Source organism: Poecilia reticulata, linkage group LG4 (assembly GCF_000633615.1).
Source record: "Poecilia reticulata strain Guanapo linkage group LG4, Guppy_female_1.0+MT, whole genome shotgun sequence".
In the NCBI taxonomy this organism is placed as follows: domain Eukaryota; kingdom Metazoa; phylum Chordata; class Actinopteri; order Cyprinodontiformes; family Poeciliidae; genus Poecilia; species Poecilia reticulata.
Window position 1 is genome coordinate 10,841,069 of NC_024334.1, and position 15,435 is coordinate 10,856,503.

Sequence of the window (15,435 nt, forward strand, 5' to 3'; positions counted from 1 at the left end):
ACAGTGGCGCAGTTGGTAGAGCTGTTGCCTTGCAGCAAGAAGGTTCTGGGTTTGGAGTTTGCATGTTCTCCCTGTGCATGCGTGGGTTTTCTCTGGGTACTCCGGTTTCCTCCCACAGTCCAAAAACATGACTGTCAGGTTAATTGGTCTGTCTAAATTGCCCTTAGGTGTGAGTGTGTGTGTGCATGATTGTTTGTCCTGTGTGTCTCTGTGTTGCCCTGTGACAGACTGGCGACCTGTCCAGGGTGACCCCGCCTCTTGCCCGGAACGTTAGCTGGAGAGGCATGGAGGCATGGAGAGGATGGATGGATAGATATATATATATAAACTGTTCATGCAAATATATTTCCTTCGAGTAGCTTGAATTAAATCAACGTTTTTATATTTATATTATCAGCACAGGGAAGATATTATGTGTAGCCGTAAAGGTATTTTGCCATTTAGCATGTGCGTCCACATAGATCTCATGTTTTGGAAGAACAGGAAAAAATATATATTAAAAAAACAAACAAAAAAAAAAACGAGTCCCATTGAGAAAAACAAATCAAAACACCCGGACTGAATCCACACTTTTCACATTTTATCTCAAATAAACCGTGGAAACATTTAACCTTTTCCCCAGTGAATAGCAAGTACCAATGTTATTGCTGTGACATTTCGATTTGAAACCATTCAAATGCTTTGAAGAATTGTGTAAACCACTTTATCTTTAATTGTTTAAGATACAAACCTACAGTTTTCTGACAYCACAATGTAGCATATCTGTGTGCTACAGATAAGTTGTTTTTTTTTACAATAGAGTTTTAAATTTCACATTTATCCAGTAAACACATAGCAAAAACATTATCTTGGATGAACTATTTAACATTAAAGAAAACAAAGGCAAACAATTATTACTTAAACTTCTTTCAGTCCTGGGTTTATCCTTCGCTCAGTAGGTTTCATTGTAAACACAAACGATTTACCTGCTTAGCAAAGAAAATGTGGTCAAGCCTCGAATCCTGGACAATTGATCCTGCTGGTTCTTCCCCTGGCTGCCACTTGAAGAGAAAAATCAACCCGTGGACTGGCCTGAGGCAGAACAGATTTATTAAAAATTACGCCTTAAGAGAAGGAGTGCGATAAAGTCAAGTAGCGAATATAAACATACTTCAGGTTCTCAAAGTTCTCTGGTTCCATACTCCAGATCTCTTCAACCTGAGCCCCTTTACAGCCTGACAAATAAAAAAGCAGCATTAAACTAACATTTGAATAGCTGAATAAAAGATCTTTACACGCGGTCTGACAACAAACCCATTGAAAACACAAGTCCGCTATCATGACAGCTTGTTTTTACGCGCCGTCGTTTTTGAACGCTGAGTAATGCTAGCTATTTAGCTTTCCTGAAGAAGTTATCGACCGCTACCCAGTTACCGCATGCAAATGTTTCAAAAGAGCAAAATTCAGATGCCATATTAAGATTATCAGCTGGTTATATGTAAACACAATGAAGAAAATTACTCTGCACCACCTAATTTAGAAGTTAGCTTTGCATCAACTAGCTAGCGTTTGCGCATAGCCACATTACATTGAATGAGCTGCCAACGTTTGGAAAGAAAACACTCACCGAAACCTTTAATGAGCTCCGTGAACACTCCAGGGTCACTCTCCATCAGACACCATTCTCCTGCGCTGCCAGACATTTTTCCACCGCACAGTTAAACCCTCAGAACATATATATTTATCAAATTATTATAGCTTAGCAGTGCACACGCTAGCTAGGCTAATTAATTGTAGCACGGTGACCTCACTTCTGTGCGGTGCAATGTGTTCTAACTGGGTACGCGCGATTTGTTTTAGAGGACGCACCGGTGGGGTGCTACCGCAACTTTGCAAAAAAAAAATAAACATATATATGTTATGGTCTAATATCTCGTCTTGTATGCCTATGAATTTTTGTGAATGTTAAATGCAGAAATGCATCTTAATACAGTAGCACATCAATAAATGCAACATTTAATTCAATAAAAATGTGCGTTATAATTTCTATATTATTAGTGCTTGTAATTCACTGATACGCTCCAATATTAAAATGTCAACGGAAACCAAAAAAAAATATCACCACCAAAAGAGGAGATAAATGCACACAAATGCTCTGGAACTTGAGAAAGGTCTGTCTTTTATGTTTATTAAATAATATACATCTGATGTACAGGAATAAAAATATTTTCTCCTATTTAGGCTCACCTGAAACCGTAAACACTTTGACATGCATTGGAGATTCTTTATCGATGCTTTTCTCTAGTAAACATTCAGACATTCACAGCTATTGCTAAAATGTCACAAAGCAATAAGCTACTTAGATACACATAATGTTGTTCTCCAAAATTTGCAGACTAGCAGCATAGCAAAAGTGTGTGTCTGAAGTTATAGTCAGGTGTTTTAATATTTCCAGGTATCCCAATTCCAGTACATATTAAAGTTTAAAACTATTTTTTTCCCCTTTCATTTTGTAATTCAACAAAGGAACGGGAGTGCTTTCAGAGTTTACTTAATGTTTTAAGATGGGAGATTTTAATAAAATGCATACTAACATTTCCCACCTCTGAGAAAATACAAGCAAATTAGACATCAACAATTTGTTTGACTTTGATAAACCAAGAGCATGGACATGTTCATAAAATTTGTAACTGCTAGTATACAATTAAGCAAAACATTAAATAATAGAGGATTTAAAAAGGCTACAACGACGGTTAGTCATTTAGAGGGTTCAAAGTGTCCACTGCCTGATCCCTCGGTAACGCAGCAGGGGGAGCACCGCTCGATGAGGGGCAGTAACTTTCCCTGCTGATGGAGCTGCTTGGTGTCAGAGCCGCCCCCAATGCAGCTCCCGTTCACAAAAACTCTTGGAACCTGAACAAATAAACAATATGGCAACATAGGAAAATTTAATGTGTGTCACCTATAGGGAAAGCTTTAAGAGTCTACTGCTTAAATAGCATTTGCAAAAGAATCCCCCCCCCCCCAAAAAAAAACATCTTTAACAAACATCTTCTGACATGTTTCTGGCCAGATATCTGACCACTCTGCTTCAAAGAATCAGTAGAGTTCATTTAAATTGTTTGGTTAACACCCAGCTTTTACTCAAATTTACAATTGGGTTAAGACAAAGAACACTCCATAAGCTTAATTATCCTGCTTTATTCCTTCTAAACCCTGTTTTCACATGTTTCGGATCATTTCAAAACATTAATACTACTTCCAGTCAGAAGAAACTTGTTAATAAAATCAAAAGAAACTAAAATCTGGCACGGTATGAATAATTTGGGGCTTATTTGTGGCTGAAATAAATACAAAAAAAAAAGTATGTATATATATATATATATATATATATAATTTTCTTTAATCCGAAAGTTAAAATAAACTGTTCATTAAAGGTCTCACGTTAAGATCTAACACTCTTACTGTTCTGACACCAGTCAACTGTGCCAAGGCCTCCTGAAGTCTCTTCCCATCGTTGTGCTGGTCCAGTTCAATCACCTTGTAATTGGCACCAATTTCATTAAACACATTTTTGGCCATTTTGCAATAGGGGCAGGTGGTCTTGGAGAATATGACAACACAGTTCTGTGACACCATCTCCTGAAAGATTGAGGGAAAATAGAAATTAGCCTGTTATAAGGCTTTAACTGAATATTTCCAGGATTCATTGTCCATGATTGAACATTAGATACTTTTTTTCATCACAATTAGCTTTTTAATACAGGTATCAAAAGTAAGTCATGTAACTGAAAATAAAACTAGCCAGGAACAGACCCCCCAAAAATCTAATTCACTTCATTAATAGTTCTAATTACAAACCGAACTGAAAAACAACTTGAGGTAATCTGTAAGATCACACTGACAGACGATGTGTATGCAGACCAAAGATTAAAGAGAGCAGGAACCCAGCTGAGAAGCAACTATACATAGATCTGTCTTCAGAGATATTTCAAACACTACTTCTTGACTTAAATCATAAATCTAAAAGACAAAGAGTTACTAGGGAGTTTCAAAGGCATCCACTTAACAGTAGCATGGCGAAAGCACGAGGTAGATTTGTAAACAACTACTCACCTGAACAAGTTGTACACAGGCTGTACTGGAGAGACCCCCAGTACTGGAGGAGGTAAGATTCCCCATCCTGAAGAAAAAAAAAAAAAACATAGGCCCATTTGGCACAAGCAAAGGAAAACATGACTATGAAAACTAACACACACAGCAAGGTACATTTAATAACCTTAGAAATGTGATAATGCCAAAGGAAGGGAGGAAAGGAAGGCAAAATAGTAGAAAAAAAATGAAAGAAAACTTAACCATAGCTGCAGCTTTAGCAATAACTGTAGAAAGTAGCAACACCGTGCACTCACTACTGCTGCTTTAGTTAATGGCCTTTCTACAACTGCAGCACGGTTTAAGAGACCGATAATCTAGGATTATCCACCTAACAGGGTTAATAAGCAAATGGTTCAAATGTCTGTCTAACTGCCCAGAAGTGTCTACTCAATTAAAAAGACAACAAACTATATGCATGTTTATAATGAGGATTATATTGAAAAGTGCATTACTAACATGGTAAACCGCAATAAGCTGTAAAGTAATAAAGGAAGGGACAAAGTTGCCCTGCTTGTTGAAAGCAATGTTATGTTGACATTAAAGCTTGAATGAGTAGTTATTTCACAAATTTTAGGGAATCTAGTTCAGTTTATGAGCTGTAGTTCAGAATCAAAAATTTAAAATAAAACTTTTTAAGTCTGGTCTAAATTCATCTCTGCTGCATAATTTTTCCTTAAAATATCAATTTATATAAAGGCAGTTTCTATATCACAGAAAATCATTTCCAATGATGACCTTCATGACATGGAATAAGACTTGGTCTGATATAATATAAACAACTTACATGTACTTCAAAATAAAGTTCTTTATTTGTGAAACAGGACTTGTTATTTAATGTAACTTTCCAAAGCAGGAATAATCTACACTACTCTCAAATTTCTTAGACGTCCCGCCCTCCGGAGTCTCTATCCTATTTATGTAAACATGAGTAATTTAATAAATATATTTTATCTTATCAGATCATTAAATACGTTTAAATGACGTTGTCATCCTGTCAAGTTTGTTGTCTTATTTTATGTTAAGTCTTTTAAAGATTAATTTTATTTGCACAAACACGTTGGAAATGCTTTTCTTGGAATGTCAGGAAGACGTAACTGTGTTTTAAAGCAGTATTGTGGGATTTATACCTTGGTTGATTTTTGAAACATCTTTTCTAAGTCGGTCAAGCGTCCTTAAAAACAATGAAATAGCACTTTTGACGAATCAACGCTGTTCGGCGTCTGGGACAACAATATCTTCACAGCTGCTGAGTGGTTTGCTAATGTTAACGGTACAATTACAAAAAGGACGAGTAGTGTCAAACTAGCAAACGTGGACGTTTGATTAAAGTAGTTGAGCTGCTGTATTTTCTACGTAAAGCAAGCAGGAATGACCTTCTGCAATGGGTCCATACCACTCTACGAAGACAGTCTGCGTGGACAAACATGGTGAAAAATGAACAAACGGCTAGTAAAGACTCGAATTTGTCGCTCGAATAAAACATGTTGTTAGTGTTTGAGAAGCTCTGGAGCAACACAACACAATGTTTAAAGCTTTTCGTCTGGTTTTGCCCTCTTATTTACACCGTTTCTGTCCGATTCCCACCTTACGAATGGAGCGTCCTTCTTCTTCCTATGTGAATAGGTGGCGAATCAACTGAAGTGCACGCTACCGCCACCAACAGGACGGAAGTGAAGCAAAAAAAAAGTTATGGTATTTGGTGTTTATAGAAAATACAGTAAGGACACATTTACAACATGAGTAATTAAAAATAGCATCATCAGATTATGTGTTTGTGACAATTTATTTGCGACAACTACACAGCATAACATTCATAAGGATCTGTGGCAAAATTGGTATCATGCAACAATATTTGAGTTTTTACAAATCAGTTACAATGAGATACAACTCGAGTAAAATGCCGTTGCACCTGCAAATACTTGAGTGTTGGAAGTAAATTTAAACCTTGTGTTCAAATTCTAACAATGTCATATACATTTTACAATTGTTGGACTACAAAGGCTGCTGCATTAACTTGTTTTATTTTTCAGATTTTTTAATATTCCTCCCCATGTGCAATTCTGCTTTCAAAGGTTTATAAGAAATACATCACATTTCAAATCACACAAATGGAAAGGAATTTGTCCTTGTTTCAGCATGTGAAATATAAAGAGGAGCTTTGCATACAACATTTTTTTAAAAAAAGGTGTAATTCAGTTAGTTATCCACTTTCAAGAGGTTTACCAAAAACACATTAACTCATATTTAATTATTGTTCTTAAATGTACTCAAAATGATTACATATGTGACAATTGTGTTTTTAGTTTTCGTTGCTCAACACTGCTGCAAGGTCTTGAAAAGTATGTGTCTTGGAATACAATAGCCATTATTTAAATGCAGCTACTATAAAACTTAAGCTTTCTCTTTCCATTTATCTCACTTTGTTAAAACATAAAAACAAGAAGAAAGGCATATCATTTAACCTGCATGTCTCTTTCCCATTCCTTTGTCAAAAGCAGAGTAGAATAGATCCATTCTGAATTTCTCATTGACTATTCTGGCCCACCTCAGGCAGCAGATTCAACCACAAATCCCAAAATACCTGATGAGGCAGCACAGAAATGCTTCAAACAGCTTTTTCAGGAAGGAGGAGATATATGCATCATCTCAGAATGCTTTTACACCATCAAACAAATCAGCAGTTCAGATAAAAAAGCAGCCAGGCAGCATTTAGATTACTTTGACCATTGAGGAGGAAACTATTTGTCCAAAACAAATCAATAAATGCCATGGATATAGGAATGAACTCGTAATTTTTAATTCACACATACTTTAATTATTATTTTGGCGCTGTAGACTAAATGTCTTAGAATCATATTTGAAGCAAGTCACAATAAGTGGTAGAGAAATTGAAATGATAAATAAGGGTGGTCATAGAGGAAGATAAAAACTGATTCTCATTGACTGGCTAAATAGTTGCCATGGTAATGGTCTTTAAAAGGCTTACAGTGCCGGCTTCAGGCCTTTTTCATGGTTTCTGACTAAAAAATACATACAACTTCTGTTACTGGGAAAATAAAATATAAAAGGAATGGCAGACTATAGTACATTTCCAGTGTTTTTTTTTTGTTTGTTTGTTTGTTTTGTTTTTGTAATGCAACTGTACAAAGGCAGGGCTGAGGGTAAAATTAAAATGTAATATTTTAAAAAGAAAATAGCTTCACCAACCTCAATACTTAAGTGACAACAATATAAAACAGCCTAACATAAATGGCACTTTCAGAAAACGTGCCCCAGCTCCCATGTACAACACTTTGGTAATGACGCATGCAGAAACATTTCAAGCCGCATTGAAGTGCTGACGTGTGGAGCGGGCATTGGGTGACGAATTGTTTGTGGATGGATTTGCACCACTGAACACCGCAGAAACACATATAGTTCAAAAAATAATAGAGAGGCACATCATTTATCACACAGATGTAATGAATGCTAATTTAATTTCATTGAACCCATTCTGAAGGGCTGTCATTGTAAAACTATCGGTGCAAGATTTTACAGAGAAGAAAAGAGAGGAACCCAAAACTGCCTACGATTACTCAGAAAATGGACATTGCACTGTGGATAATTTGTCTATGGAAAAGGATGAGCAGTCATTAGAGTGATCTATATCTTCCACCTCATTGTCATTAGTCCTGTGATGCTTCATTGTGACAAATTAGAGACAGCGTGGGGTAAGTTGTTGACATTGTATTATAAACCTGTAGAAGACATCCACATCGTCTCGGTGGACTTCATTTATTCATGTCATTTCTTCCTTGTCTGGGTTATGTGAGGTCAGAGCCAATCCCAGCATACAAAATACAGACTATCACATTCATTCTTATCAGAAATTCATTGCCTCAAATCCCCCTGATTTCGTTTGTGTTTAAGCATGGCTGGAGAAACCCCACATGTGCAGCACGTGCTTGTTCTGTGGAGGGACTGAAGAAAAACTCCACATGTGGGGAAAATGATTGTCTGATAAGAACTAATCTGTACTTATAGGATCCTAATGAAAATTTAAAAAAGTGTATGCCTTTTTTCAAAGCTGGTTTCTAGCAAAAAGAAAAAAAAGGGTAATCAGAAAGAATAGATGAATTATCGCTTTAAAAAAATTTATTACATTGGACATTATCAGAGAATGCTGGTATACAGAATCTTAATCGCAACACTGAACCAGTCTGATACACATCACTTCTCTGCTTTATTCCTGATTAAGAATATCATTATGCGTACTTTTATCCAATTGATTTGTAAATTTGTCCTGCACTGCACACCAGTATATCATGAAGTATTGATAAAACATAGTTCTGTAGATATTTTTCTTTCTTCTTTTGTTTCTCTCCCTAAAACCAGATTCAACCTAAAGTGTAAGCCTAGAATTTCTTTGTTTCAGAGAAAAAAATAATAAAATTGATTTTTTTTTTTAGTATTGGTGTGTCCAAGAAGTAATATTTTCAGTTTCATCTAATTAAAAAATGTGTTAAATCAAATAATTACTTCTTTTGTTATGTCCATTTTTTCCGCTTTGAAGGGAAAAATGCTTCCTTATGCTGATTGGAAAATATAGTATTAGGAAGACATGGACTAGTCATGTGTGCTTCACAGTTTCACAGTTTTTTTTTTAATACTTTTTGTGTGAACCAAGTGAAGTGCAAGACAATTTCCTTTTCATGTCCTTTCATCTTAAATTTAGAAAAGAACGTCTGATGAGCTTAAAGTTTTTTGCTTTGTGTTTATGGTGTTTTCTGCTGCTACCCACTGCTTCATGCCTGAAAGCTACAAGGAAAAATATTAGTTCTCGTCTCCATTGATCAAAGTGTAGCTCATGGCAATAGCTTGATTGAGTGCTGCTGAGTTTCTGCTTAACAGGCAATTAGGGGAGCACATAATATTTCATTTTTGGTCAGTTTATCAATAAACTAATACTAGAATCTTTAACACTTGCCATGCATATCTATTAAATTTGTGTCACAGGGATTTTTCAATCTGTGTGAGTTTCAGTCAGGAATGGAGCTTGACTGTAGTTCCTCCTTTGCTTTACAGCATGTGGAGATTTTCTATTTCGATGTGTTGATAGTACCGTCAGTCAAGAGGGGCTGCAGACAGGGGGGTTTGCACTGAATTTCATTTTGGCTGATTAGGGCTGATGGGTTCAAGTCTGAACTGCAGCCAGGGACAGATAAAATTCATGAACTATTAAAAGTTAATGCTGGGTATAAATCCTGAGTTCTTATATATAAGAATAAAACAGTGCCCTCATTAACAATAACTATAAAATCTACAATACTAAATGAAATGATTATGATTTCTGCAACCTCTTTACCTAAGTAATTTACTATTATAGACACAACTTTTTGTTCAGTGTTTGGATTTGGTAGCAAATAATGCAATTGGTTCCCTGCTCACTAGTTTTGTCAGGAATGTCAAAATGCATAAATGTTTATCTCAACAGCGATTGATGTACAGAGTGTGGCAAGTCCTGTTTGATTTTTTTTTGTTTGATTTTTTTTTGTTAATGTATGTTAGAGAAAAATTGGGAAATGCTCCTCTCGAAAAGATGACTGTCACAGCAAATTATTAACTTTGAAAACAAATGAGCTCTTCTTACACTTGGGCTTCCTCTGGTGGTTTCAGGTTTCCTGGCTGCTACATGGCAACTCAAACCAGGAGCTTACTCTATAGATTTTCAAAGAATAGATGTCTGAAGACTGAACGTAATAAGCTCCTATTAACACACTTTTATAGGTTGCATCCAAAACTCATCTTTTTTGGTTGAAGAAAGAAGGTTCTTATCCAGGATTATGCCATGAATTTGATGGTTGTTGTTTTTTTTTACTTTTTTCCAAAAATGCAGTGTTGAATTGATTCCAAAGGACTCAATAATGGTTCTTCCATGAGCAGCCGTCGCTCACGTAAGCCTTCTCTGAGTCATTTAGATAATTCACTATGAAACTTATGATGCCTGCAGATGTGCCAGGGAGAGAGAGAGAATATTTCAATCCATTACTGTGTAGTGTGCTGGCAGTGATTCATCACCTCTCTAGTGACCATCCTCACCCCAAGAGGCAAGACCTTTCATGGAGCCCCAGACAAAGGGCAACTGACACTAATTTTATGTTTCTTCCATTTCAGAATATCTACAACAGCAAGGCAGGAATGTGTGCCACTCCAGCCTTGTGGAGGTCCACTCTTTTCCCCATGATGTTCTTTCCCCGTTGCAATGAAGAATTGATTGCAAAAGATTCCCATATTATGAACCATAGTTCATATGCAGTGGACCTGGTTCATAGTTTCAACTTTTCGTACATTTTTTCTGTGAAACTTAACTCCAAGTTACTGCCAGAAATACCTAGGAGCAATGAGACTTGACTGGCTGGGATTTTCAATGCAGCCAATCTGAGAGCAGCATTTATTTTCCTTGATGCTGATTGGCTGTACATCTAAGAGCAGAAATAAAGAAGACTGTATAGTTATTAGACTTCATGGCAAGTATTAGAATATGAAGTTATAAGCTTACAGATGGATAGTTGTCATTTTTTCGCCACATTGATACAACAATAACTAGCCAAAGTTCTGGCTTAGTTGTAGAGGATCGAATACTTGTTTCATTTAGACATTTATGAAATGTTAAAATGAAACTACCAGAAATTCACCTGGACATCAAGTTATAATTTATTGTGTCTAGTCTGAACAGCTACACCAAGATAAGCCACTTTATTGGTGTACTACCTCCACTGTCTGACTGCAGGCAGGAAATTTGGTTAAAACCCTCATGGCAACTTTATGCTGACAGAGTCCACACATCCAGGCCCACAGGGCGAGCTGCATGTGATTGGACTCCAAGAGCACCTGGGTTGGTCTCAGCAGGCTCCCTTGCTGGCTCTGCTTCTCCTCCGTAGAGTTTCACTGGCATAATAAATAAAAAGCTTCACATAACTAGCTTGGAAAAAGTGAAAAAAAAAAAAAAGAATTGTTGGGTGTTTCTTTCATCTTTTAAATTGCAGCAAATTTCAATTATAAGACTACAAAGAGTTTTTAAGAAGTCAATTAAAGCCCTGAAAACTGAAACCGCGTTAAGTCTGGTTCAACAATTTATGTCAATTTTAATGGCAAATGGTTTTATTATTAGTCAAAATAGGATGACACTGCATCCCAAAAATGTACATTTATGGGTTTGCTGGTGGCCAGTTTGAAAGGCAAAACTGTTGTGAGGTCAAGAAGTACAGAACAAATATCTGACCCAATTTTATAAAATGAGTCAGAGAGCAACATGTTAGAAAATGGTCTGGGGACCAGACTGAAGCGCAACTAAAAATAGAGGCAATCTTTGTGCAGGTGGCAACGAGCACACTGTGGGAGTACACAAGGTTAGAGGTGAAATGAGATAACGCTTCCAGATTTCTCTGTATTGTTTGGGCTCAGGGAATGTCATTTCACATCAAAGTTCTTAATGGGTCTGGTTTGCGAAATCAATCTAGGCTCTTTCAATTTCTCTGCATCCGAATTTCATCACTGAATGCCTATCTAACCGCTACTCTCAAAAACACAACGGTTTCCAAGTGCAAAACAACTGAAGCAATGGAACAATTTGTGAGACCATCACTATTAATCACTGCTGTGAGAAGAAAATTCGTGAATTCATCTGGAGCCCTTATAGAAATGTAATTCTCCCATTGCCACAAGTGCATTTAGCTGTGAGCCGCACATGCATACTACACTTGGTTCAATGCTAGCATGTGCTGATGTAATATCTGTTTGCCACATGCTTTAGCTTTGAGCTGTAATCAGTCGGCAAGGTCCTGCGAGAGGCTGTCATAAATTGTGTAAGCAGCACCGTATTTTCCTCCCCTCTCCACCTCCTCCAGTGGACAATCAGCCGTTCCTGATTACACTCATGACTCAGGTTGCCGATTGGCTGTCAGGGAGCAATCATGCATGTGTTTTGTTTAGAGGCAGCAATGTCTCAAAAATTGTGAAAAGAAAAGACAAAAGAAATAAAAATAAAAAAACAATGTGTGATGCTCTGAGATGCTAATTAAGTTCAAAAGAGTTATAGGAAGGATAAGGACAGACGGAAAATTGGCAACACAACCTTTATTGATGATTGAATATCAACTTCTCTCTTCATGTCGTCACAACTATGACTCAAATTTTTTTGAAGTATTATAGTAATTCCATTTTAAAAGATCCGTACTCTGGAATATTTAATGACTCTAATCCAAAGAAAATTATCCTAATGACTTCGGTAATTCCCTTTTTTACCAGCAGTGTCAGAACTGCACCTCTAAAATAATCTGGATGAAAACCTTGGAAATTATTGATAACATTAATCTTTCACATAACAACTGAGAACCCAATGGGTTTAATAAGTGTTTTATTAACAATACCAACAATAGTAGTGATTCATTTTAAAATGGCAGGAAAACACAGATTTAAAAATCTGAAAGAGTGTTACAGACTTGACATGCAGAGTTAGTTTTCTTTAACACAGCATTTTAAATGTGGTTCAAAACAGTTCAGTTTTATTCTCATCGAGCCAGCGCGCCTTCTTCCATGTTTACACCCTTGCATCACTTTGTTTCAAAGTTATAAAAATGACTGCTTTTTGCTTTTCTGACAAAAAATGTCTTTCTACTTGCCACAAAATGCTGTTTCTCTGATTAATAATCTCCCATCATAGATTGTCAGTTTAGGTGGATGATCATGTCGGCTTGAAATTATAATATATAAAAATAATTTATGTCATTCTTAGGAGAAACTTGCTCAAGGTTTTAAACTTTTTCAAATTCAATAAGATGCCGAACTCTTTCAAATATAAGTCATTTCGTTGTTGTTATCCTGGAAAACATGCACCAACAACAGTCCCACCATGTATTATTTCAGGGCAATTCAGCCTGTTGACACCCAGATTTAGGGTTACACCAAAGAAAATCAAAACCATAAATCCCATATTTGTGCAATTTAAATGAATTTTGCGCTCCCCTCCCACTCCTGTGTCATCTCTGGTTTTCAAATGTCTCCGCTGAAAGACCGGACATTGCATGTGTCAGCTGAGATGTGCCGGGCTATTGACGGTGACATTTGTTTTAGGGAAGGTTACGACAATGTGGCGAGTAAGTATTCTCCTGACTGCTGTCAACACGAATAGCTGTTTTTGTTCTTGTCGTTGAGGCGATGGGTAGAAGGACCGCAGTTGACACAAATTGGATTGGTGGCATGTCAGGTTAGGGTTTAGAAATTTAAAAAGGACAGGACCGGATTCTTTTTGACTTTGTGTGTGAGAGATTGTGTGTCTGCGTGTGGGGGTGTGTGTGTGCGTGTGCGTGCGTGTGTGCGTGTGTGTGTGTGTGTGTGTGCTGGGCTTGAGAGACGGTTTGCGTGTGAGGGCTTTGGGGCAGCTTTTCTCCTTGTTATTCAGGATGGACGCTGGCCAGTGTGTGTTTCTGTGATAGGAGAGGCGACACCAGTTGTTTCAGACGCCCAAGGTGTCAGAGGAGATTTCACAGCTCCTTGAGCACGGTAATCCTGGAGCTCTTCATACAAGATGGCAAATAAAAAGGCCCCCTGGAAGATGCTGAGACACTTCCTGATCCCTGCTTCCCCTGATTTGTATCACTCCACACCATGAAGTGCTCTGGCCCTTTACAAATAAGGTCAACGCCACCTTGTTATGTTGCTTTGTAGTTGCCCAATCGACATACAACCGCAAGACAAGCTTAACCTTAAAGTGATAATATATGGCACGTGTTAAATAATTGTCCCGTTCATCCTCCACCCTCAGAATATTTACACATGATGTTTTGGTAGTAACCCTGTGTGTCAGTGTGTCTTCCCAAATGACACGTTAGCACATTACCACATGACTTTTTACTATGAATATTTTAAAGTGTCTACAGTGTTCATGGAGTGTTCCTTATCAAAGGTTTAATATTCATTCTTTTTAAATACTTGACTTGTCTTTTAGAACATCCTAGGTTTTAAATATATAACTGTCCGGCACATTTGATGCTTATTTCTGTATATCAAATTAACTTTATTATTATTTCTGCTTGTGAAGGCGCAATGTGTGGAGGTTTTTTTTTTTTGCCTCAAGAGGGCAGGGTTGTGCTGTTCTGTCAGCGCCTCAAAGTTTAACATGTAAACGTGACTTTTGAAAGAAATTTGCTCAGCTAAGAGTTGAAATCTTTACCTGCAGCTTTCAACCAATGAGTGCCTCAGAAGCTATTGATCTTGTTTTAGATATATTCTCTACAATTATTTGCTTTTGATTGTATTATTACCCATTTTTTTCACTTTTAGCCCAAGACTTTTCTCTTGTCCAAAGAGAGCTTAGCCTAACAGTTTGTAAAGCAATAAAACCTAGCAGTACCACAAACCAACGCCATACATCAGAGTGAAAATGCTGCATTTATCTCTAATAATCTTCGACCCCTGAGGCTCCAAGGGCCAAGGCAGATAAGTAAACAGCCTGTCGCTGCTGCTCTGCCTGTGTGGGTGGCCTGCAGCAATCACAGATGACGTTCTGTTGGTCCTAGAAGCTGGCTATCTATCACCCTTTTTCTTTCCATACTTCTTTTCCTCTTTTATCTTTTTTAAGAATCCATCTTCCTGTGCAGTTTTATCTGCTGGCTTCAGAACCCCCTGAGCTGAGTTCCCTGTCTCTGTGTCACTTTGTCAGAAGCAGCAGTAACGTTGACCTTGCAGCAACTTAAACACTTTATCAGAAGCACAGCAATCTTCTTCATGGGGAGGCACATCAGCAAAATGGGAAAAAAAGGGAAGTTATGGGATTGCATGTGTTCAAGTTGGTGCTGTGGGGTTATATCACTATTGACCAGAAGTCATACAGACAGTTTTCAGAAAGTTGAGACTCATTTTTCTCAAAGAAAAGATTTCCTCACAGGAGTAGCTTTATTCACTTGAAGCTGCTCATGGAAGACAAAACATTAATAATTGATGCTCTACAATTTTCAGAAATCAGAATCTGGATAATAAATGCTCTTTTATGCATCTTATTTATTTTGCAAGAAAATGTGTGACTGACTGAATAATTTCATGTAACTACACTCCTATTTATATATGTTTTGGAAGGAGAGCTGTTTTATTTTTTCTTTCTTTCTTTTGAATCACAAGAATTTGATCAGAGTGACTGGAAGCCACGGATCGGTTCGTATGCCCACTGAGCTGGCAGATTTTGCAGCTGCTACAGCCTCTCTCTAATGACAGGTTGTTACCTGATGATGAAAAAAGCTGCCTCAAAACGTAGAAAAAAATAAATAA

At 37.2% G+C, this 15,435-nt stretch overlaps 2 protein-coding genes across 6 annotated transcripts in view; both read right to left on the minus strand.

Annotated features, from left to right (window-relative positions):
* uchl5 (ubiquitin carboxyl-terminal hydrolase L5) overlaps nt 1-1,816 on the minus strand; it is a 6,288-nt gene extending 4,472 nt beyond the window's left edge. The window contains exons 1-3 of the mRNA XM_008406669.2: nt 1,607-1,816; nt 1,151-1,214; nt 966-1,071 (exon numbers count right to left, since the gene is read on the minus strand). Coding sequence (XP_008404891.1) covers nt 966-1,071; nt 1,151-1,214; nt 1,607-1,682 — 246 coding nt within the window. The 5' untranslated portion in view covers nt 1,683-1,816. The remainder of the gene's footprint in view (nt 1-965; nt 1,072-1,150; nt 1,215-1,606) is intronic.
* Nucleotides 1,817-2,145: 329 nt separating this feature from the next.
* Nucleotides 2,146-5,779, minus strand: glrx2 (glutaredoxin 2). 5 transcript variants are annotated; one of them, XM_008406666.2, is made up of 4 exons: nt 5,719-5,779; nt 4,096-4,162; nt 3,445-3,621; nt 2,146-2,892 (listed from the first exon to the last, which is right to left on the minus strand). In XM_008406666.2, exons 2-4 carry the CDS (start codon nt 4,159-4,161, stop codon nt 2,737-2,739), a joined length of 399 nt encoding a protein of 132 aa, XP_008404888.1. In that variant the 5' UTR covers nt 4,162; nt 5,719-5,779; the 3' UTR covers nt 2,146-2,736. The 5 variants fall into 5 exon arrangements, with proteins under 5 accessions (XP_008404888.1, XP_008404886.1, XP_008404889.1 ...); XM_008406664.1 differs by lacking the exon at nt 5,719-5,779 and adding an exon at nt 5,508-5,711; XM_008406667.2 differs by lacking the exon at nt 5,719-5,779 and adding an exon at nt 5,262-5,485.
* Nucleotides 5,780-15,435: the final 9,656 nt, after the last annotated feature.

Coding starts and splice junctions, on each gene's coding strand:
- glrx2 (XM_008406664.1), bottom strand. CDS start 5,617: ATGTTTTATTCGAGCGACAAATTCGAGTCTTTACTAGCCGTTTGTTCA. Junction 4,163..5,507: donor GTATGGACCCATTGCAGAAG/GTCATTCCTGCT, acceptor TTTTTTCTTCAG/GATGGGGAATCTTACCTCCT. Junction 3,622..4,095: donor CCTGTGTACAACTTGTTCAG/GTGAGTAGTTGT, acceptor TCAATCTTTCAG/GAGATGGTGTCACAGAACTG.